Here is a 23,848-nt window from a genome sequence, read left to right on the forward strand (position 1 = left end):
TTGCGGGTGAGGGTTGCGGGTGAGGGTTGCGCGTGAGGGTTGCGCGTGAGGGTTGCGTGAGGGTTGTGGGTGACGGTTGCGTGAGGGTTGTGGGTGAGGGTTGTGCGTGAGGGTTGCGTGAGGGTTGCGTGAGGGTTGCGTGAGGGTTGCGTGAGGGTTGCGTGAGGGTTGCGTGAGGGTTAGGGGTTAATTCAATCAAAAAAGTAACTAGCGCTGCCACGCCTATCGCCATCATCAGGGGAAAGAACGGTGATCCTATCTCCAACCCCCCAGGAACAGGTTCGCAGACCTGCTGAGCATTTCTGTGGGGTCCTGGGGGAGGGGACATCGCTCAGCCCAGCCGCATGAGTCACAGTCCTAAACCTCGCCCATTTCCCCTCGGCATCAAGAGAAGTGGCGGACGATGCCAACCCCAGCCGCAAGCGACGATGAAATTGTCGCTTGCAAATTTCATCAACTAACTGAGACCAGGCCACTAAGGTTTTGGATGGGGTCCTGGGTGTACACCCACCACCGGAGTGGAAGAATGGCAAGCGCATCTTACAGATGACTAGTCGATGGTCAGTGGGCAGATCAGCTCCACGGTAGGTCCTGGTGTCAAGGACATGGGCTCGCATCCGCTCGTCCGTCACTACGTAGTCCAGCAGATGTTCTTGCTTGGACCCGGTATGCATCCATGATGATATGTGGATGCGCCGATGCCGGAACAGCGTGTTGGTAATTACAAGCCCATGGGCAGCCTCCTACCATTATTATTGAGCTGATCTGGCCCATGCCTTCCAATCACTCCAGACCAGGTGCCAGCATCATGACCAACTCGGACATTAAAGTCACCCAACAAGATGACTCTCTCCCGAGGGGCCACTTTAGCCAGCACCTGTGACAGGAGGTCATAGAAGGCATCTGACTCATCGCCCTTGCCTGCATCCCTCCACGGATGTTTGTCTTCGGCGGAGGCATAAGCAACCGCGACCACCACTCCTCGCCTCCGATTGATGGGAAGGCGAGCCCAAAGTAGCCTGGGGCTTACAGCTTCCCACACCTCACCGCCACACTCCCACGCCCCCTTCATTCTTTTGTTCAAAAGAAGAGCCACTCCCTGTTGTTTGGCAGTCTCCTGCCCCGAGTAGAGGACTGTCCACCCCTCATGGTGGCAGGAGCCAGAACCGGTCCACCGGACCTCCTGAATGCCACAGAGATCCAGGCGGTACCGGTCCAGCTCCCGACAAAGGAGTGGCAGCCTCTCCTCCGCAGTGAGCGTTCGAACATTCCACGTGGCCATCCGTAGTGGTTTTTGTTGTTTCTGGAGGAACCCCGAGGGTGAAGATTCAATCTCCTGGCTCTGCCAATTGGGGTTTGGCCAGGAGACGTCATGAACGCCTATCCCCCCGGGCCTCCGGCACAAGCTTATTAGTTACAGGTTTATGTTTAAGTCGTGGTTTCGTGGTTATTTATTGAGGGTGGAGGGGTTACCAGCCCATCCTACCCGTCCAAAGCCCCAGTTTAGCCACTGTGGTGGTCACAGACGCCATGAGGGGAGAGGGCCAATCGGAATTGGCCCTCCCCCCCACAGCACTGTCCACGACAGCGTTGCCCGTCCGGCACCGCGAGGAGGTAGGAGGTTGTTTTGGCGGACAACGTACACACACAGACACAACAACAACAACCGCCATTCGCCACTAAGTGGTGGTGACGTCACCACGACGCTTGTGCCAGGCCAAGTGCACCTTGAGGCCACCACGTGAAGTGTCGAACGCCCGCTGGCAGGAGGTCACGGGGCAGACCCAGCAGGTGCCACGGGTCGACTGACCGAGATGACCGAGATGACTGGCTGATGCACCACCTGTGCCCCCTACTGTGCCAACTTGCTGTGCTTTAGCCACCCGGCGCTCCGCTCGTTGTTGTGAGCGTCGCTCCTCCGCCCTCCGTTGTTGATGGAGGGCGACTGCCTCCAACTGCCCAGTAGCGTCCTTCACGAGCCTCCTCCACAGAGGCCGATCTTGACACCGCTGGTACCAGTCATCGGCAAGTCCACTCAGGTCATACACATACACACACACAGGTACACACGCACCCGCCCGCCCCCCCGTACTCACCTGCCGCGCCTGCCGCCGCAGCTTGCGCACCAGGTAGACGAGCGACAGGACGAGGGCCCCGTGGACGACCGCGGACAGGTAGAGGCCGCCGTGGGACGCCAGGGCCCCAGCGCACGCCGGCAGGCAGTCTCGCAGCGCCTCCTCCATCGACAGCAGCGACACCACGCGGCCCGCCAGCGGAGGCGGCCCCGCGCACCTCTCGGCCCGCCGCGGGTGGTGCCGTTCCATCCGCCGCTGGTCGGCCTGCTTGGCCAGCCACGAGCGCAGGTACCAGATGCCGCAGTCGCAGCGCCACGGGTTGGGTGTCGGGCCCCGGAACTCGACGGTGCGGAGGTGCCGGAGGCCGTCGAAGGCGCCGTCTGCGATGCGCTCGAGGCTGGTGTTGTCGAAGACGATCGTCTCGATGGGGGTGGTGGGGTTGTCGTTGAACTTGGAGTCGGCGGAGAATTCCTTGGAGCATCGGACGACGCTTTGGTCGTGTTCGGTGCGGTTGCAGCCCGAGCATCGTGAAGGCCACCATCGCCAGCGCCACCAGCAGCGCCGGCAGAAGCGCCGGAGGGGAGGTCATCGGCGAAGCGGATCGCGGAGGTCGGAGAGACGAAGGGGGTGGCGGGTGACCTACTATGGGGGATGTTGGTGCACAGAGACACAGAGAGATGATACATTACACTATACACTACACTATACACTACTATACACGACACTATACACTATACTGCTATACACTACACTACACTATACACTACACTATACACGACACTATACACTACACTATACACTACACACTACACTACACTATACACTACACTATACACTACACTATACACGACACTATACTGCTATACACGACACTATACACGACACTATACACGACACTATACACTACACTATACACTACACACTACACTACACTATACACTACACTATATACTACACTATACACTACACTATACACTACACTATACACGACACTATACTGCTATACACTACACTATACACTACACTATACACTACTATACACTACACTATACACTACACTATACACGACACTATACACTACACTATACACTACACTATACACTACATTACACTATACACTACACTATACACTACACTATACTGCTATACACTACACTATACACTACATTACACTATACACTACACTATACACTACACTATGCACGACTATACACTACACTATACACAACACTATACACTACACTATACTGCTATACACTACATTATACACTACACTCTACACTACACTATACACTACACTATACACTACACTACTATACACTACACTATAAACTATACTGCTATAAACTACACTATACACTACTATACACTATACACTACACTATAAACTACACTATACACTATACTGCTATACACTACACTATACACTACACTATATACTACACTATACACTACTATACACGACACTATACTGCTATACACTACACTACTATACACTACACTCTACACTACACTATACACTACACTACTATACACTACACTACTATACACTACACTATACACTACACTATACACTACACTATACACTACACTACTATACACTACACTATAAACTATACTGCTATAAACTACACTATACACTACTATACACTATACACTACACTATACACTACACTATACACTATACTGCTATACACTACACTATACACTACACTATACACTACACTATACACTACACTATACACTACACTATACACTACACTATACACTATACTGCTATACACTACACTATACACTACACTATACACTACACTATACACTACACTATACACGACACTATACACGACACTATACTGCTATACACTACACTACTATACACTACACTATACACTACACTACTATACACTACACCATACACTACTATACACTACACTATACACTACACTACCATACACTACACCAGGGGTGGGCAAACTTTTTCAATCGCGGGCCATAATGGGTTCTAAAATGTGACAGAGGGACTGGGCCAGGAACAGATTTGTGTGAGCTAATATAAATGACATGTAAAAATCATCACATGAAAGGATTTGGCCTTTAACAGGTAGCAAAGCATTCATTTGCAAGGCAATTTAACAAATTGCACGAACATGAACAATACAAAAACGTGTCGTAACATGACTGATGAAACATCATGAAAACATCTGAGGCCTGCGCCCAAACCAATTACCTCACTTGAACTTTTTTATTTTACTGGTAGGAACGAAGTGGACCAGCCTACAATAGATTATATCGTCCGTCCATCCGTCTAGCAACATCGCCCCCTACTGCAAACACTTGGCAGGACCCTACAAAAACCTTTAGACTCAGTGAGGCTTTCCTGGCTAAACAAGTGTAACATTCCCTTATAATTCCCTGAGATAGTTTTTAATTAAAACATTTAAATTAAAAATTAACTCACAGCGGCCTAAAGCCTACAGCTAGGCCTAAAGCCTAGAACTAGGCCTCAAACTCTCCCTTCGTATCGTCCGATTAGGTGTAGCAGCATCGCCCCCTACTGCAAACACTTGGCAGGACCCTACAAAAACCTTTAGACTCAGTGAGGCTTTCCTGGCTAAACAAGTGTCATAATACATTATGTTTACATTCTTTGGTTATTCGTTCCTACCAGCCCACCCCGCAGGGTCCAGTTTTTGGTTGTGGCAATTCTCAGGACAGATCTGAGGTGCTGATCCGTTAACTTTGATCTGTGACGGGCATTGTTGGCGTTCATGACGCTGAATGTCCGCTCACACACATAAGTTAGAGCCAAACAAAGTCAGTATCTTCTGTGCAGTCCTCCGGAGGTTTGGAAACGTGGCTCTGTTAAGTGAAGCATAAAAGTCATTCAGTTTAACAGAGTTGAACGTCTACTTTAGGACGGAGTCAGACTGAACATCTATCAGTTCCAACTGCAGCTCCTGTGGTGCTGTTTCAGGGTCTTGTGACAGGGCACAGGACACCAGCTGAAGCGACTGTTCAATGTTTTCGATATCAGAGAACCTACGGCAGAATTCTCCGTGCAGGTCCTCAAGCGATTTGCTGTATTTTTTTGCATTTCGCGGTGCCTCTTCCTGCATGGCAAGTGTGGGGAAATGGTGTTGGACCAGATGACGCCAAAAGGCGCACAACTCAAAGACAATGCACCATCAGAGTATGAGAGCTCGGGGTTAAGCATTTACACCATTGGAACCTCATTTGCCAGTAGAAAAATATGATAATTGTTTTTTTACCCTTTTATCTGGCAACAAAACTGACACCTTTTTTACGAGGAGTCATGTTTGCGTAGACCACAATACTTGCAGTCGTAATGCAAACACAAAACACAACTCTGATAATGTATGTGCACTGTCCTTGAAGTTGATTGGTCCGCACCCGAGACAGCTTTCCTTAGAGCCTAGTCTCACATGGTGTTGGACCAGATGACGCCAAAAGGCGTGGACCAATCAACTTCAAGGACAGTGCATACATTATCAGAGTTGTGTTCATCTTCTTGGTTCTTTCGGTAAAGTCACGTAGAAGGGAAGTAATTTTAAAAAAATGTTCTTACCGGGGTTAGAAGGGAGGAGGTGGAGGATGTGGATGGAGGTGGTGATGACGGTGATGATGGCGATAATGATGGTGATGATGATGATGGCGATAATGATGGTGATGATGGTGAGGGTGATGATGGTGGTGATGATGGTGAGGGTGATGATGGTGGTGATGATGGTGAGGGTGATGATGGTGAGGGTGATGATGGTGATGATGGTGAGGGTGATGATGGTGGTGATGACGGTGATGATGGCGATAATGATGATGACGGTGATGATGGCGATAATGATGGTGATGATGATGATGGCGATAATGATGGTGATGATGGTGAGGGTGATGATGGTGGTGATGACGGTGATGATGGTGAGGGTGATGATGGTGATGATGGTGAGGGTGATGATGGCGATAATGATGGTGATGATGAGGGTGATGATGGCGATAATGATGGTGATGATGGTGAGGGTGATGATGGTGGTGATGATGGTGATGATGGCGATAATGATGGTGATGATGGTGAGGGTGATGATGGTGGTGATGATGGTGATGATGGTGAGGGTGATGATGGTGAGGGTGATGATGGTGGTGATGGCGATAATGATGGCGATAATGATGGTGATGATGGTGAGGGTGATGATGGTGGTGATGATGGTGATGATGGTGAGGGTGATGATGGTGGTGATGATGGTGATGATGGCGATAATGATGGTGGCGATAATGATGGTGATGATGGTGGTGATGATGGTGATGATAGCGATAATGATGGTGATGATGGCGATAATGATGGTGGCGATAATGATGGTGATGATGGTGGTGATGATGGTGAGGGTGATGATGGTGATGATGATGGTGATGATGGTGAGGGTGATGATGGTGATAATGATGGTGATGATGGTGAGGGTGATGATGGTGGTGATGGCGATAATGATGGTGATGATGGTGATGATGGTGAGGGTGATGATGGTGGTGATGATGGTGATGATGGCGATAATGATGGTGATGATGGTGAGGGTGATGATGGCGATAATGATGGTGATGATGGTGAGGGTGATGATGGTGGTGATGGTGAGGGTGATGATGGTGGTGATGATGGTGATGATGGTGAGGGTGATGATGGTGGTGATGATGGTGATGATGGCGATAATGATGGTGGCGATAATGATGGTGATGATGGTGGTGATGATGGTGATGATGGCGATAATGATGGTGATGATGGTGAGGGTGATGATGGTGATAATGATGGTGATGATGGTGAGGGTGATGATGGTGGTGATGACGGTGATGATGGCGATAATGATGGTGATGATGGTGAGGGTGATGATGGTGGTGATGATGGTGATGATGGCGATAATGATGGTGATGATGGTGAGGGTGATGATGGTGATGATGATGGTGAGGGTGATGATGGTGGTGATGATGGTGATGATGGCGATAATGATGGTGGCGATAATGATGGTGATGATGGTGAGGGTGATGATGGTGGTGATGATGGTGATGATGGCGATAATGATGGTGATGATGGTGAGGGTGATGATGGTGGTGATGATGGTGAGGGTGATGATGGTGGTGATGATGGTGATGATGGCGATAATGATGGTGATGATGGTGAGGGTGATGATGGTGGTGATGATGGTGATGATGGCGATAATGATGGTGATGATGGTGAGGGTGATGATGGTGGTGATGACGGTGATAATGATGGTGATGATGGTGAGGGTGATGATGGTGGTGATGACGGTGATGATGGCGATAATGATGGTGATGATGGTGAGGGTGATGATGGTGGTGATGATGGTGATGATGGCGATAATGATGGTGATGATGGTGAGGGTGATGATGGTGGTGATGACGGTGATGATGGCGATAATGATGGTGATGATGGTGAGGGTGATGATGGTGATGATGATGGTGAGGGTGATGATAGTGGTGATGATGGTGATGATGGCGATAATGATGGTGGCGATAATGATGGTGATGATGGTGAGGGTGATGATGGTGGTGATGATGGTGATGATGGCGATAATGATGGTGATGATGGTGAGGGTGATGATGGTGGTGATGATGGTGATGATGGCGATAATGATGGTGATGATGGTGAGGGAGATGATGGTGGTGATGACGGTGATGATGGCGATAATGATGGTGATGATGGTGAGGGTGATGATGGTGGTGATGACGGTGATGATGGCGATAATGATGGTGATGATGGTGAGGGTGATGATGGTGATAATGATGGTGATGATGGTGAGGGTGATGATGGTGGTGATGACGGTGATGATGGCGATAATGATGGTGATGATGGTGAGGGTGATGATGGTGGTGATGATGGTGATGATGGCGATAATGATGGTGGCGATAATGATGGTGATGATGGTGAGGGTGATGATGGTGGTGATGATGGTGATGATGGCGATAATGATGGTGATGATAGTGAGGGTGATGATGGTGGTGATGATGGTGAGGGTGATGATGGTGGTGATGATGGTGATGATGGCGATAATGATGGTGATGATGGTGAGGGTGATGATGGTGGTGATGATGGTGATGATGGCGATAGTGATGGTGATGATGGTGAGGGTGATGATGGTGGTGATGACGGTGATGATGGCGATAATGATGGTGATGATGGTGAGGGTGATGATGGTGGTGATGACGGTGATGATGGCGATAATGAGGGTGATGATGGTGAGGGTGATGATGGTGATGATGATGGTGAGGGTGATGATAGTGGTGATGATGGTGATGATGGCGATAATGATGGTGGCGATAATGATGGTGATGATGGTGAGGGTGATGATGGTGGTGATGATGGTGATGATGGCGATAATGATGGTGATGATGGTGAGGGTGATGATGGTGGTGATGATGGTGATGATGGCGATAATGATGGTGATGATGGTGAGGGAGATGATGGTGGTGATGACGGTGATGATGGCGATAATGATGGTGATGATGGTGAGGGTGATGATGGTGGTGATGACGGTGATGATGGCGATAATGATGGTGATGATGGTGAGGGTGATGATGGTGGTGATGATGGTGATGATGGCGATAATGATGGTGATGATGGTGAGGGTGATGATGGTGGTGATGACGGTGATGATGGCGATAATGATGGTGATGATGGTGAGGGTGATGATGGTGGTGATGACGGTGATGATGGCGATAATGATGGTGATGATGGTGAGGGTGATGATGGTGGTGATGACGGTGATGATGGCGATAATGATGGTGATGATGGTGAGGGTGATGATGGTGGTGATGATGGTGATGATGATGGCGATAATGATGGTGATGATGGTGAGGGTGATGATGGTGAGGGTGATGATGGTGGTGATGATGGTGATGATGGCGATAATGATGGTGATGATGGTGAGGGTGATGATGGTGGTGATGACGGTGATGATGGCGATAATGATGGTGGCGATAATGATGGTGGCGATGATGGTGGTGGTGATGATGGTGAGGGTGATAATGGTGGTGGTAAGGTGATGATGATGATGGTGGTGGTGGTGATGATGGTGAGGGTGATGATGGTGGTGGTGATGATGATGGTGGTGGTGATGATGGTGGTGATGGTGGTGATGATAGTGGTGGTGGTGATGGTGGTGGTGATGTTGGTGGGGGTGATGGTGGTGATGATGGTGGTGGGGGTGATGATGGGGGTGGTGATGGTGATGATAGTGGTGATGATGACGATGATGGTGATGATGATAATGATGATAATGGTGATGATAATGATGATAATGATGATGGTGATGATAATGACGACGATGATAATGATGATAATGATGATGATAGTGATGGCGATGACGACGCGTAACAATTCTAAGACTCTGACCCACCTACCCCTTTGACAATTTCGGTCAATTCGCGTCCGTAGAGAAAACACAAGGGCGGATCGCGACGTTCCAATCTCCACGCACTCCACCGTCTTCAGGCGGAGCCGACTGAAGCTCCAAACCTGCTAGAAGCGAAGTGACCGGCGATATGAGAACCACAAGCGATACAAAACCCAACACCTAAAGCCCTCCCTCCCTCCCTCGCTCAAAACTTTGTCACGGAATTATTCAAAACGTTGCCTGGACGTCACCGGGTGAGCGTGAGAGCGAGTGGGTGAGCGAGTGGGTGAGTGAGCGGGTGAGTGAGCGGGCGAGTGGGTGAGCGACCGGGTGGGCGAGGGGGTGAGTGGGTGAGCGAGTGGGTGAGTGAACGAGTGAGTGAGCATGTGAGCGAGTGGGTGAGCGAGTGGGTGATTTGGTGAGTGGGTGGGTGAGTGGGTGGGTGGATGAGTGGGTGAGTGAGTGGGTGAGTGAGTGGGTGAGCGTGTGAGCGAGTGGGTGAGCGGGTGAGTGAGTGAACGGGTGAGCGAGTGGGTGATTTGGTGAGTGGGTGGGTGAGTGGGTGAGCGTGTGAGCGAGTGGGTGAGCGGGTGAGTGAGTGAACGGGTGAGCGAGTGGGTGATTTGGTGAGTGGGTGGGTGAGTGGGTGAGCGTGTGAGCGAGTGGGTGAGTGAGCGAGTGAGTGAGTGGGCGAGTGAGTGGGTGATTTGGTGAGTGGGTGATTTGGTGGGTGGGTGAGTGGGTGGGTGAGAGGGTGAGTGAGTGGGTGAGTGGGTGAGTGAGCGAGTGAGTGAGTGGGCGAGTGAGTGGGTGATTTGGTGAGTGGGTGATTTGGTGAGTGGGTGGGTGAGTGGGTGGGTGAAAGGGTGAGTGGGTGAGCGTTGTGAGCGTGTGGGTGAGCGGGTGAGTGAGGTGAACGGGGTGAGCGAGTGGGTGATTTGGTGAGTGGGTGGGTGAGTGGGTGAGCGTGTGAGCGAGTGGGTGAGCGGGTGAGTGAGTGAACGGGTGAGCGAGTGGGTGATTTGGTGAGTGGGTGGGTGAGTGGGTGAGCGTGTGAGCGAGTGGGTGAGCGGGTGAGTGAGTGAACGGGTGAGCGAGTGGGTGATTTGGTGAGTGGGTGGGTGAGTGGGTGAGCGTGTGAGTGAGTGAGCGAGTGGGTGAGTGAGTGGGTGAGTGAGTGGGTTCGGTCAATTCGGGTCCGTAGAAAACACAAGGGCGGATCGCGACGTTCCAATCTCCACGCACTCCACCGTCTTCAGGCGAATCCGACTGAAGCTCCAAACCTGCTAGAAGCGAAGCGACCGGCGATATGAGAACCACAAGCGATACAAAAACCCCAACACCTAAAGCCCTCCCTCCCTCCCTCGCTCAAAACTTTGTCACGGAATTATTCAAAACGTTGCCTGGACGTCACCGGGTTAGCGTGAGAGCGAGTGGGTGAGCGAGTGGGTGAGTGAGCGTGTGAGCGAGTGGGTGAGCGAGTGGGTGATTTGGTGAGTGGGTGATTTGATGAGTGGGTGGGTGAGTGGGTGGGTGGATGAGTGGGTGAGTGAGTGGGTGAGCGAGTGGGTGAGCGGGTGAGTGAGTGAACGGGTGAGTGAGCGTGTGAGCGAGTGGGTGAGCGAGTGGGTGATTTGGTGAGTGGGTGATTTGATGAGTGGGTGGGTGGATGAGTGGGTGAGTGAGTGGGTGGGTGGGTGGATGAGTGGGTGAGTGAGTGGGTGAGCGTGTGAGCGAGTGGGTGAGCGGGTGAGTGAGTGAACGGGTGAGCGAGTGGGTGATTAGGTGAGTGGGTGGGTGAGTGGGTGAGCGTGTGAGCGAGTGGGTGAGTGAGCGAGTGGGTGAGTGAGTGGGTGGGTTCGATCAATTCGCGTCCGTAGAAAACACAAGGGCGGATCGCGACGTTCCAATCTCCACGCACTCCACCGTCTTCAGGCGGAGCCGACTGAAGCTCCAATCTGCCAGAAGCGAAGTGACCGGCGATATGAGAACCACAGGCGATAAAAAAAAAACCCCAACACCTAAAGCCCTCCCTCCCTCCCCCCAAACTTTGTCACGGAATTATTCAAAACGTTGCCTGGACGTCATCGGGGCGTTGGGGAGATGTTGACTACCTCGCCTGGTCTACAGGAGGTCGTGGGTTCGATTAGCCTGAGAGATGTTGACTACCTCGCCTGGTCTACAGGAGGTCGTGGGTTCCATTAGCCTGAGAGATGTTGACTACCTCGCCTGGTCTACAGGATGTCGTGGGTTCGATTAGCCTTAGAGATGTTGACTACCTCGCCTGGTCTACAGGAGGTCGTGGGTTCGATTAGCCTGAGAGATGTTGACTACCTCGCCTGGTCTACAGGAGGTCGTGGGTTCGATTAGCCTGAGAGATGTTGACTACCTCGCCTGGTCTACAGGAGGTCGTGGGTTCGATTAGCCTGAGAGATGTTGACTACCTCGCCTGGTCTACAGGAGGTCGTGGGTTTGATTAGCTTTGGTGATGTTCGATTAGCCTGAGAGATGTTGACTACCTCGCCTGGTCTACAGGGGGTCTCGTGGGATCGATATCCTGGAGGGAGATGTCTGCATCGCTATGGGTCTCTATGAGTCTCTTGATCTTACTGCAACTCGTTGGGTCTCTCTGTGGGTCTCTGTGGGTCTGTGAGTCTTTATGAGTCTCTATAGGTCTCTATGAGTCTCTGTGGGTCTCTGTGGGTCTATATGAGTCTCTGTGGGTCTGTGAGTCTCTAGGAGTCTCTGTAGGTCTCTATGAGTCTCTGTGGGTCTCTGTGGGTCTCTGAAGGTCTCTATGAGTCTCTGTGGGTCTCTCTGGGTCTATATGAGTCTCTGTGGGTCTCTGTGGGTCTCTATGAGTCTGTGGGTCTCTATGAGTCTCTGTGGGTCTCTGTGGGTCTCTATGAGTCTCTGTGGGTCTCTGTGGGTCTCTGTAGGTCTCTATGAGTCTCTGTGGGTCTCTGTGGGTCTATATGAGTCTCTGTGGGTCTCTGTGAGTCTCTGTGGGTCTCTGTGGGTCTCTATGAGTCTCTGTGGGTCTCTGTGGGTCTATATGAGTCTCTGTGGGTCTCTGTGAGTCTCTGTGGGTCTCTGTGGGTCTCTATGAGTCTCTGTGGGTCTCTGTGGGTCTATATGAGTCTCTGTGGGTCTCTGTGAGTCTCTGTGGGTCTCTGTAGGTCTCTGTGGGTCTCTATGAGTCTCTGTGGGTCTCTGTGGGTCTATGGTGGGTCTGTGAGTCTCTATGAGTCTCTGTAGGTCTCTATGAGTCTCTGTGGGTCTATATGAGTCTCTGTGGGTCTCTGTGGGTCTATATGAGTCTCTGTAGGTCTCTATGAGTCTCTATGAGTCTCTGTAGGTCTCTATGAGTCTCTGTGGGTCTATATGAGTCTCTGTAGGTCTCTGTGGGTCTATATGAGTCTCTGTAGGTCTCTATGAGTCTCTATGAGTCTCTGTGGGTCTCTATGAGTCTCTGTGGGTCTCTATGAGTCTCTGTGGGTCTCTGTGGGTCTATATGAGTCTCTGTAGGTCTCTATGAGTCTCTGTGGGTCTATATGAGTCTCTGTGGGTCTCTGTGGGTCTATATGAGTCTCTGTAGGTCTCTATGAGTCTCTGTAGGTCTCTATGAGTCTCTGTGGGTCTGTGGGTCTGTGTGGGTCTATATGAGTCTCTGTGGGTCTCTGTGGGTCTGTGGGTCTCTGTGAGTCTATATGAGTCTCTGTGGGTCTCTGTGGGTCTCTGTGGGTCTATATGAGTCTCTGTGGGTCTCTGTGGGTCTATATGAGTCTCTGTGGGTCTATATGAGTCTCTGTGGGTCTCTATGTGGGTCTCTGTGGGTCTCTTTTGAGTCTCTGTAGGTCTCTGTGGGTCTCTGTAGGTCTCTGTGGATCTCTATGAGTCTCTGTGGGTCTCTGTGGGTCTATATGAGTCTCTGTGGGTCTCTATGAGTCTCTATGAGTCTTCTGTAGGTCTCTATGAGTCTCTATGAGTCTCTGTGGGTCTCTATGAGTCTCGTGATCTCTCTGCAACTCGCTGGGTCTCTTTCTCTATGAGTCAGAGAGACTGAAACACACACACTGAGACACACAGACACACAAACACACACAGACACACAGACACACACAGACACACACAGACACACACTGAGACACTGAGACATGGGAGTCTCCAGGTTTATTGAACAACACCGGGATCTTACAGCACGAACATCAAAGGGTGAGCGGCTGGGTGAGCGTCTGGGTGAGCGTCTGGGTGTGAGTGAGTGAGTAGGTGAGTGAGTAGGTGAGTGAGTAGGTGAGTGAGCGTGCGAGTGAGTGTGAGCGAGTGATTGTGTGAGTGGGTGGGTGAGCGGGTGAGTGGGGTGAATGGGTGAGCGAAGTCAGTAAGTGAGTGGGTGAACGGGTGAGCGAGTGAGTGAGTGAACGGGGTGAGCGAGTGAGTGACTCAGTGAGTGAGTGGGTGAGTGAGTGGGTGAACGTGTGAGTGAGCGGTGAGCGAGTGATGTGAGCGTGTGAGTGAGCGGGTGAGCGAGTGGGTGAGCGAGTGGGTGAGTGGGTGATTTGGTGAGTGGGTGGGTGAGTGGGCGGATGGGTGAGTGAGCGGGTGGGTGAGAGGGTGAGTGAGTGGGTGAGTGGGTGGATGGGTGAGTGGGCGGATGGGTGAGTGAGCGTGTGAGTGAGCGGGGTGAGTGGGTGAGTGAGTGGGTGAGCGTGTGAGTGAGCGGGTGAGCGAGCCGCTGGGGGTCTCAGTTCCACATCCCTGAGTCTGTGGAGGGGAGGAGGGGTTGGGGAGGTATCCCAGAATCCATTGGGGTCCACTTCCTGTGAGCGCAGAAGAAAGGTCAAGACGGTTAGCGGGGTTTGGCCTACTCTTCCACTCCCTGGTGGCAGTCGCTCACCCAGTCACCCACTCACTCACTCACTCACCCACCCACTCACCCACTCACCCCCACTCACTCACCCACCCACTCACCCACTCACTCACTCACTAACTCCACTCACTCACCCGCTCACTCACTCATCCACTCACCCACCCACTCACCCACTCACTCACTCAACCCACCCACTCACCCACATCACATCATCCACTCACCCACCCACTCACTCACCCACTCACTCACCCACCTACTCACCCCACCCACCAACCTACTCACCCACCACTCACCCACCCACTCACACCACTCACTCAACCAGTCACTCGCTCACCCACTCACCCACCTACTCACCCACCCACTCACCCCCCACTCACTCACCCACCCACTTACCCACTCACTCACTCATCCACTCACCCACCCACTCACCCACTCACCAAGTCACCCACCCACCCACTCACTCACTCCACCCACCCACCCAACTCACTCACCCACTCACTCACTCACTCACCCACTCACCCACCTACTCACCCACCCACTCACCCACCCCCCCCCCTCCACTCACCCACCCATCCACTCACCCACCCACCCAACCCACTCACTCACCCACCCACTCACTCACATCACCCACCCACCCACTCACCCACCCACCCTCCCCACTCACCCACCCACTCACCCCCTCACTCACCCCCTCACTCACTCACCCACCCACCCGCTCACTCACTCACTCAACCACCTCACCACCCACTCACCCACTCACCCCCCCCACTCACTCACTCACTCACCCACCCACTCACTCACCCACCCACTCACTCACCCACCTACTCACCTACTCACCCACCCACTCACCCACCCACCCACTCACCCACCCACTCACTCACCCACCCACCCACCCACCCCACCCACCCACCTCACTCACTCACCCACCCCACCCACTCACTCACTCACCCACCCACCCCACCCACCCACTCACCACCCACTCACCCACCCACTCACCCACCCACTCACCCACCCACCCACTCACCCACCCACCCACTCACCCACCCACTCACCCACCCACTCACCCACCCACTCACTCACCCACCCACTCACCCACTCACCCACCCACCCACTCACCCACTCACTCACCCACCCACCCACTCACCCACCCACTCACCCACCCACTCACCCACCCACCCACCCACTCACCCACCCACCCACCCGCCCACCCACCCATCCACCCACCCACCTCACCCACTCACCCACCCACTCACCCACCCACTCACCCACCCACCCACCCACTCACCCACCCACTCACCCACCCACTCACCCACCCACCCACCCACTCACCCACCCACCCACCACTCACCCAACCACCCACTCACCCACCCACCCATCCACCCACCCACCCATCCACCCACCCACCCATCCACCCACCCCCCACCCACCACCCACCCACTCACCCACCCACTCACCCACTCACTCACCCACTCACTCACCCACTCACTCACCCACCCACTCACTCACCCACCCACTCACTCACTCACTCACCCACTCACCCACCCACCCACCCACTCACTCACTCACCCCACCCACCTCACTCACCCACTCACCCACCCACCCACCCACCCACTCACCCACTCACCCACCCACTCACTCACCCACCCACTCACCCACCCACTCACCCACTCACTCACCCACTCACCCCCCACTCACCCACCCACTCACCCACTCACCCACCCACCAACCTACTCACCCACTCACCCACCCACTCACCCACTCACTCAACCAGTCACTCGCTCACCCACTCACCAACCTACTCACCCACCCACTCACCCCCCACTCACTCACTCACCCACCCACTTACCCACTCACTCACTCATCCACTCACCCACCCACTCACCCACCCACTCACTCACTCACCAAGTCACCCACCCACCCACTCACTCACTCACCCACCCACCCACTCACTCACTCACTCACCGCACTCACTCACTCACTCACTCACCCACTCACCCACCTACTCACCCACCACTCACCCACCCCCCCCCCCTCCACTCACCCACCCATCCACTCACCCACCCACTCACCCACCCACTCACTCACCCACCCCACTCACCACCCCCCTCCCCACTCACCCACCCCTCACTCACCCCCTCACTCACTCACCCACCCACCCGCTCACTCACTCACTCAACCACCTCACCCACCCACTCACCCACTCACCCCCCCACTCACCCCCCCACTCACTCACTCACCCACCTACTCACCTACTCACCCACCTACTCACCTACTCACCCACCCACTCACCCACCCACCCACTCACCCACCCACTCACTCACTCACTCACCCACCCACCCACCCACCCACTCACCCACCCACTCACCCACCCACTCACCCACCCACTCACCCACCCCACCCACTCACCCACCCACCCACTCACCCACCCACTCACCCACCCACTCACCCACCCACTCACCCACCCACTCACCCACCCACTCACCCACCCACTCACCTCACCCACCCACTCACCCACCCACCCACTCACCCACCCACTCACCCACCCACTCACCCACCCACTCACTCACCCACCCACTTCCACCCACCCACTCACCCACTCACCCACCCACTCACCCACCCACTCACCCACCCACCCACCCACTCACCCACCCACTCACCCACCCACTCACCCACCCACCCACCCACTCACCCACCCACCCACCCACTCACCCAACCACCCACTCACCCACCCACCCATCCACCCACCCACCCATCCACCCACCCACCCATCCACCCACCCCCCCACCCACCCACCCACCCACTCACCCACCCACTCACCCACTCACTCACCCACTCACTCACCCACTCACTCACCCACCCACTCACTCACCCACCCACTCACTCACTCACTCACCCACTCACCCACCCACCCACCCACTCACTCACTCACCCACCCACTCACTCACCCACTCACCCACCCACCCACCCACCCACTCACCCACTCACCCACCCACTCACTCACCCACCCACTCACCCACCCACTCACCCACTCACTCACCCACTCACCCCCCACTCACCCACCCACTCACCCACTCACCCACCCACCAACCTACTCACCCACTCACCCACCCACTCACCCACTCACTCAACCAGTCACTCGCTCACCCACTCAACCTACTCACCCACCCACTCACCCCCCACTCACTCACTCACCCACCCACTTACCCACTCACTCACTCATCCACTCACCCACCCACTCACCCACCCACTCACTCACTCACCAAGTCACCCACCCACCCACTCACTCACTCACCCACCCACCCACTCACTCACTCACTCACCCACTCACTCACTCACTCACTCACCCACTCACCCACCTACTCACCCACCCACTCACCCACCCCCCCCCCTCCACTCACCCACCCATCCACTCACCCACCCACTCACCCACCCACTCACTCACCCACCCACTCACCCACCCACCCTCCCCACTCACCCACCCCCTCACTCACCCCCTCACTCACTCACCCACCCACCCGCTCACTCACTCACTCAACCACCTCACCCACCCACTCACCCACTCACCCCCCCACTCACCCCCCACTCACTCACTCACCCACCTACTCACCTACTCACCCACCTACTCACCTACTCACCCACCCACTCACCCACCCACCCACTCACCCACCCACTCACTCACTCACTCACCCACCCACCCACCCACTCACTCACTCACTCACCCACCCACCCACCCACTCACCCACCCACTCACCCACCCACTCACCCACCCACTCACTCACCCACTCACCCACCCACCCACTCACCCACCCACTCACCCACCCACTCACCCACCCACCCACTCACCCACCCACCCACCCACCCACTCACCCACCCACTCACCCACCCACTCACCCACCCACCCACTCACTCACCCACCCACTCACCCACCCACCCATCCACCCACCCCCCCACCCACTCACCCACCCACTCACCCACCCACTCACCCACTCATTCACCCACTCACTCACCCACTCACTCACCCACTCACTCACCCACTCACTCACCCACTCACCCACCCACTCACCCACCCACTCACCCACTCACTCACCCACTCACTCACTCCCACTCACCCACCCACCCACTCACTCACCCACCCACTCACTCACCCACTCACCCACCCACCCACTCACCCACTCACCCACCCACCCACTCACCCACCCACTCACTCACTCACTCACCCACCCACTCACCCACCCACTCACCCACTCACCCACTCACTCACCCCCCACTCACCCACCCACTCACCCACTCACCCACCCACTCACCCCCCACTCACCCACCCACTCACCCACCCACCCACCCACTCACTCACTCACCCACCCACCCACTCACTCACCGACCCACTCACCCACCCACTCACTCACCCCCACTCACCCACCCACCAACCCCCCCACCCACTCACCCACCCACCAACCCCCCCACCCACTCACTCACCCACCCACTCACTCAGTCACTCACCCACCCACCCACTCACTCACTCACCCATCCACTCACTCACCCACTCATCCACCCACCCACCCACCCACTCACACACTCACCCACCCACCCACTCACCCACCCACCCACTCACTCACCCACCCACTCACTCACCCACCCACTCACCCACCCACTCACCCACCCACTCACCCACTCACCCACCCACTCACCCACTCACTCACCCACTCACTCACCCACTCACCCACCCACTCACCCACCCACTCACCCACTCACTCACCCACCCACCCACTCACCCACCCACTCACCCACTCACTCACCCACTCACTCACTCACCCACCCACCTACCCACTCACCCACCCACTCACCCACTCACTCACCCACCCACTCACTCACCACTCACCCACACACTCACCCACACACTCACCCACTCACCCCCCCCCACTCACTCACACCACTCACCCACCCACTCACCCACCCACTCACCCACCCACTCACCCACCACTCACCACCCACTCACCCACCCACTCACCCACACACTCACCCACACACTCACCCCCCCACTCACTCACTCACCCACCCACTCACCCACCCACTCACCCACCCACTCACTCACCCACTCACCCCCCCACTCACTCACTCACCCACCCACTCACCCCCCCACTCACCCCCCCACCCACTCACTCACCCACCCACACACCCCCCACTCACCCACCCACACACCCACCCACTCACTCCCCACTCACTCACTCACTCACCCACCCACTCACCCACACACTCACCCACCCACTCACCCCCCCACTCACCCACTCACCCCCCCACCCACTCACCCACTCACTCACCCACCCACACACCCCCCCACTCACCCACCCACACACCCACCCACTCACCCACCCACTCACCCACCCACTCACCCACCCACTCACCCCCCCACTCACCCACCCACTCACCCCCCCACTCACCCACCCACTCACCCACCCACCCACCCACACACTCACCCACCCACTCACCCACTCACCCACCCACTCACCCACTCACCCACCCACTCACCCACCCACTCACCCCCCCACTCACCCTACTGCGTCTTGGCCCCTGCTGGTTTCACTAGGCGGATGGTGGTCGCTGTACGTTTCAGCGCCTCGCCACGGAACTCCGGCTTGAGCACGGAGCGGACCACGCGGGCGCAGATCTCTGAGTAGCGAATGTAGCTGTGGTGGAGGGAGGGAGGGGTGGAGGGGTGAGTGGGTGGGTGAGTGAGTGGGTGAGTGGGTGGGGGGGGTGAGTGGGTGGGGGGTGAGTGGGGAGGGGGTGAGTGGGTGGGTGGGTGAGTGGGTGAGTGGGGAGGGGGTGAGTGGGTGGGTGAGTGGGTGGGTGAGTGGGTGGGTGAGTGGGTGAGTGGGTGTGTGGGTGAGTGAGTGGGTGGGTGAGTGAGTGGGTGGGGGGGGTGAGTGAGTGGGTGGGTGAGTGGGTGGGTGAGTTGGTGAGTGAGTGGGTGGTTGAGTGGGTGGGTGAGTGGGTGGGTGAGTGGGTGGGTGAGTGGGTGGGTGAGTGGGTGAGTGGGTGGGTGAGTGGGTGGGAGAGTGGGTGGGTGAGTGGGTGGGGGTGAGTGAGTGAGTGGGTGGGTGAGTGGGTGAGTTGGTGAGTGAGTGGGTGGTTGAGTGGGTGGGTGAGTGGGTGAGTGGGTGGGTGAGTGGGTGGGAGAGTGGGTGGGAGAGTGGGGGGGTGAGTGGGTGGGGGGGGTGAGTGGGTGGGGGGGGTGGGTGGGGAGGGTGGGTAGGTGGGGAGGGTGGGTAGGTGGGGAGGGTGGGTAGGTGAGTGAGTGAGTGGGTGGGTGAGTGGGTGGGTGAGTGGGTGGGTGAGTGGGTGGGTGGGTTAGTGGGTGGGGGGTGAGTGGGTGGGTGGGTGAGTGAGTGAGTGGGTGGGTGAGTGGGTGGGTGAGTGGGTGGGTGAGTGGGTGGGTGAGTGAGTGGGTGGGTTAGTGGGTGGGGGGTGAGTGGGTGGGTGAGTGGGTGGGTGAGTGGGTGGGTGAGTGGGTGGGTGAGTGGGTGGGTGAGTGGGTGGGTGGGTGAGTGGGTGGGTGAGTGGGTGGGTGGGTGAGTGGGTGGGTGGGGGAGTGGGTGAGTGGGTGTGTGAGTGGGTGGGTGGGTGGGTGAGTGGGTGGGTGAGTGGGTGGGTGAGTGGGTGGGTGGGTGAGTGGGTGGGTGAGTGGGTGAGTGGGTGAGTGGGTGGGGAGGGTGGGTAGGTGGGGAAGGTGGGTGGGTGAGTGGGTGAGTGGGTGGGTGAGTGGGGAGGGTGGGGAGGGTGGGTGGGGAGGGAGGGTGGGGAGGGTGGGTGGGGAGGGTGGGTATGTGGGGAGGGTGGGTGGGTGAGTGAGTGAGTGGGTGGGTGGGTGGGTGAGTGGGTGGGTGGGTGAGTGAGTGGGTGGGTGAATGGGTGAGTGAGTGGGTGAGTGAATGGGTGGGTGAGCGAGTGGGGGTCAGTGAAGTGGGTGAGTGGGTGGATGAGTGGGTGGTAGAGTGGGTGAGTGGGTGGATGGGTGGGTGAGTAGGTGGGTGGGTGAGTAGGGTGGGTGAATGGGTGGGTGATTGAGTGGGTGGGTCGGTGGGTGAGTGGGTGACTGAGTGGGGTGGGTGAGTGGGTGGGTGTGTGGGTTAGTGGGTGGGTGGGTGAGTGGGTGAGTGAGTGGGTGGGTGAGTGAGTGGGTGGGTAACTGGGTGGGTGGATGACTGGGTGGGTGACTGGGTGGGTGGGTGACTGGGTGGGTGGGTGACTGGGTGGGTGGGTGACTGGGTGGGTGGGTGAGTGACTGGGTGGGTGGGTGACTGGGTGGGTGGGTGAGTGACTGGGTGGGTGGGTGAGTGGGTGGGTGGGTAACTGGGTGGGTGGATGACTGGGTGGGTGGGTGACTGGGTGGGTGACTGGGTGGGTGGGTGACTGGGTGACTGGGTGGGTGGGTGACTGGGTGGGTGGGTGACTGGGTGGGTGGGTGAGTGACTGGGTGGGTGGGTGAGTGACTGGGTGGGGGACTGGGTGGGTGGGTGAGTGACCGGGTGGGTGAGTGACCGGGTGGGTGACTGGGTGGGTGAGTGGGTGAGTGGGTGGGGTGAGTGATATTTGTGTGTGTGTCACGTGTGGTGCTGCTGCTGCTGCTACTCGCCACAACTAACACCACTTGCCCCCCCAGCGAGACAGGCCTGCTGGAGGCTACCTGGGTGACCTCTGCCTTTGGTGCAAGGTCACTACACGTCTCGCGCATGGGGCGATAATCACCGCAGAGCGAAGAGCTTTACGGATTGTCGGGTTTCCCCTCCGGTACCGCGGTCACGTGTGCGGTGTGCCAGGCTAGGTGCACGTACAAGGCCCCGCGTTGTTTGAAGGGAGGGAGGTCATGGGCAGTGGTGGTGGTGATGATGGTGGTGATGGTGTGGTGAGATGGTGATGATGGTGGTGGTGATGGTGGTGGTGATGGTGATGGTGGTGATGATGGTGGTGATGGTGGTGATGATGGTGGTGATGGTGGTGATGATGATGGTGATGGTGGTGGTGATGGTGGTGGTGTGGTGAGATGGTGATGATGGTGGTGGTGATGGTGGTGGTGATGGTGATGGTGGTGATGATGGTGGTGATGGTGATGATGGTGGTGGTGATGGTGGTGATGGTGGTGATGATGATGGTGGTGATGGTGGTGATGATGATGATGGTGTGGTGAGATGGTGGTGATGGTGGTGGTGATGATGGTGGTGTGGTGGTGGTGAGATGGTGGTGATGGTGGTGGTGATGGTGATGATGGTGGTGGTGTGGTGAGATGGTGGTGATGGTGGTGGTGATGGTTATGGTGGTGGTGGTGTGGTGAGAAGGTGGTGATGGTGGTGGTGATGATGGTGATGATGGTGATGTGGTGATGATGGTGGCGATGATGATGGTGGTGGTGATGATGGTGGTGGTGGTGATGATGGTGGTGATGGTGGTGATGGTGGTGATGGCGGTGGTGATGACGGTAATGATGATGATGGTGGTGCCAGGCTAGGTGCACGTGCAAGGCCTCGCGTTGTGTCAAGGGGGTAAGGAGGTCACATTGGCGGTAATGGTGGTGGTGGTCGTGGTGGTGGTGATGATAGTGGTTGTGATGGTGGTGATGATGATGATGATGGTGGTGCCAGGCTAGGTGCACGTGCAGGGCCCCGCGTTGTGTCAAGGGGGTAAGGAGGAGGTCACATTGGCGGTAATGGTGGAGGTGGTGGTCGTGGTGGTGATCACCTGATCCCCGCTTGTCTCCAGTAGGCCACCATGGCTGCTTTCGCTGTGCTGACGACGACGAGGAGATTGGAGGAGGTGGAGGGTGGTTGTGGTTGTGGTGGTTGTGGTGGTGGTGGAGGTTGTGGTGGTGGAGGCCTTGCAGCGGTCAAACGCACTCACACCACGCCAGGGAATTCGTCGAGGATGACGTCATCGGCGGCGACATGACGTCATTGGCGACGGCATCACGTCATCGTCGTCCGATGCGTTGCGGCGGTTGTCGTGACGTCATCGGCCCGTAATGCCCAACCACAACTCTTCGCCCCCTGACGTATGGACGACGTGACGTCATCGCGAGGTAGAGTAGGAGGGTGGTTGTTGTGGTGGTTGTGGTGGTTGTGGAGGTGGTGGTGGTTGTGGTGGTTGTGGAGGTGGTGGTGGTTGTGGTGGTGGAGGCCTTGCAGCGGTCAAACGCACTCACACCACGCCAGGGAATTTGCCAAGGATGACGTCATCGGCGGCGACATGACGTCATCACCGTCCGAGGCGTGGCGGCGGTTTACGTGACGTCATCGGAGCGTAATTGCGCCACACAGCCCATTCGCCCCCCCCTGACGTCTGGGTGACGTGACGTCATCGGGGGGGGGGTAACGGAGCACCGTGGCGATGACGTTACGCACGTAGGGGGCTTGTAGTGGCGTCATCGCGGCTTGACGGCACACTACCAACTCCTGCCACCCTGACGTCATGTACGTTGTGAGTAGCCGTTACGTCATCGCTGCGTA

At 56.1% G+C, this 23,848-nt stretch overlaps 1 protein-coding gene across 1 annotated transcript; it reads right to left on the reverse strand.

Moving 5' to 3' along the window:
* Positions 1-13,642: 13,642 nt before the first annotated feature.
* Positions 13,643-23,264, reverse strand: ATP5F1E (ATP synthase F1 subunit epsilon). The gene is made up of 3 exons (XM_078885537.1): positions 23,085-23,264; positions 19,902-20,035; positions 13,643-14,304 (listed from the first exon to the last, which is right to left on the reverse strand). The coding sequence occupies exons 1-2, from the start codon at positions 23,114-23,116 to the stop codon at positions 19,903-19,905; spliced, it is 165 nt and encodes a 54-aa protein (XP_078741663.1). The 5' UTR covers positions 23,117-23,264; the 3' UTR covers positions 13,643-14,304; position 19,902.
* Between the last annotated feature and the right edge of the window lie 584 nt (positions 23,265-23,848).

The sequence above is a fragment of the Lampetra fluviatilis genome, unplaced genomic scaffold (genome assembly GCF_964198595.1).
Source record: "Lampetra fluviatilis unplaced genomic scaffold, kcLamFluv1.1 SCAFFOLD_587, whole genome shotgun sequence".
NCBI lineage: Eukaryota > Metazoa > Chordata > Hyperoartia > Petromyzontiformes > Petromyzontidae > Lampetra > Lampetra fluviatilis.

Excerpts from the sequence above, each read along its gene's own strand:
- ATP5F1E (XM_078885537.1), bottom strand. The coding sequence starts at position 23,116 with ATGGTGGCCTACTGGAGACAAGCGGGGATCAG. Across the intron at positions 20,036-23,084 it reads TGGAGACAAGCGGGGATCAG|CTACATTCGCTACTCAGAGA; the intron begins GTGATCACCACC and ends CCTCCACCACAG.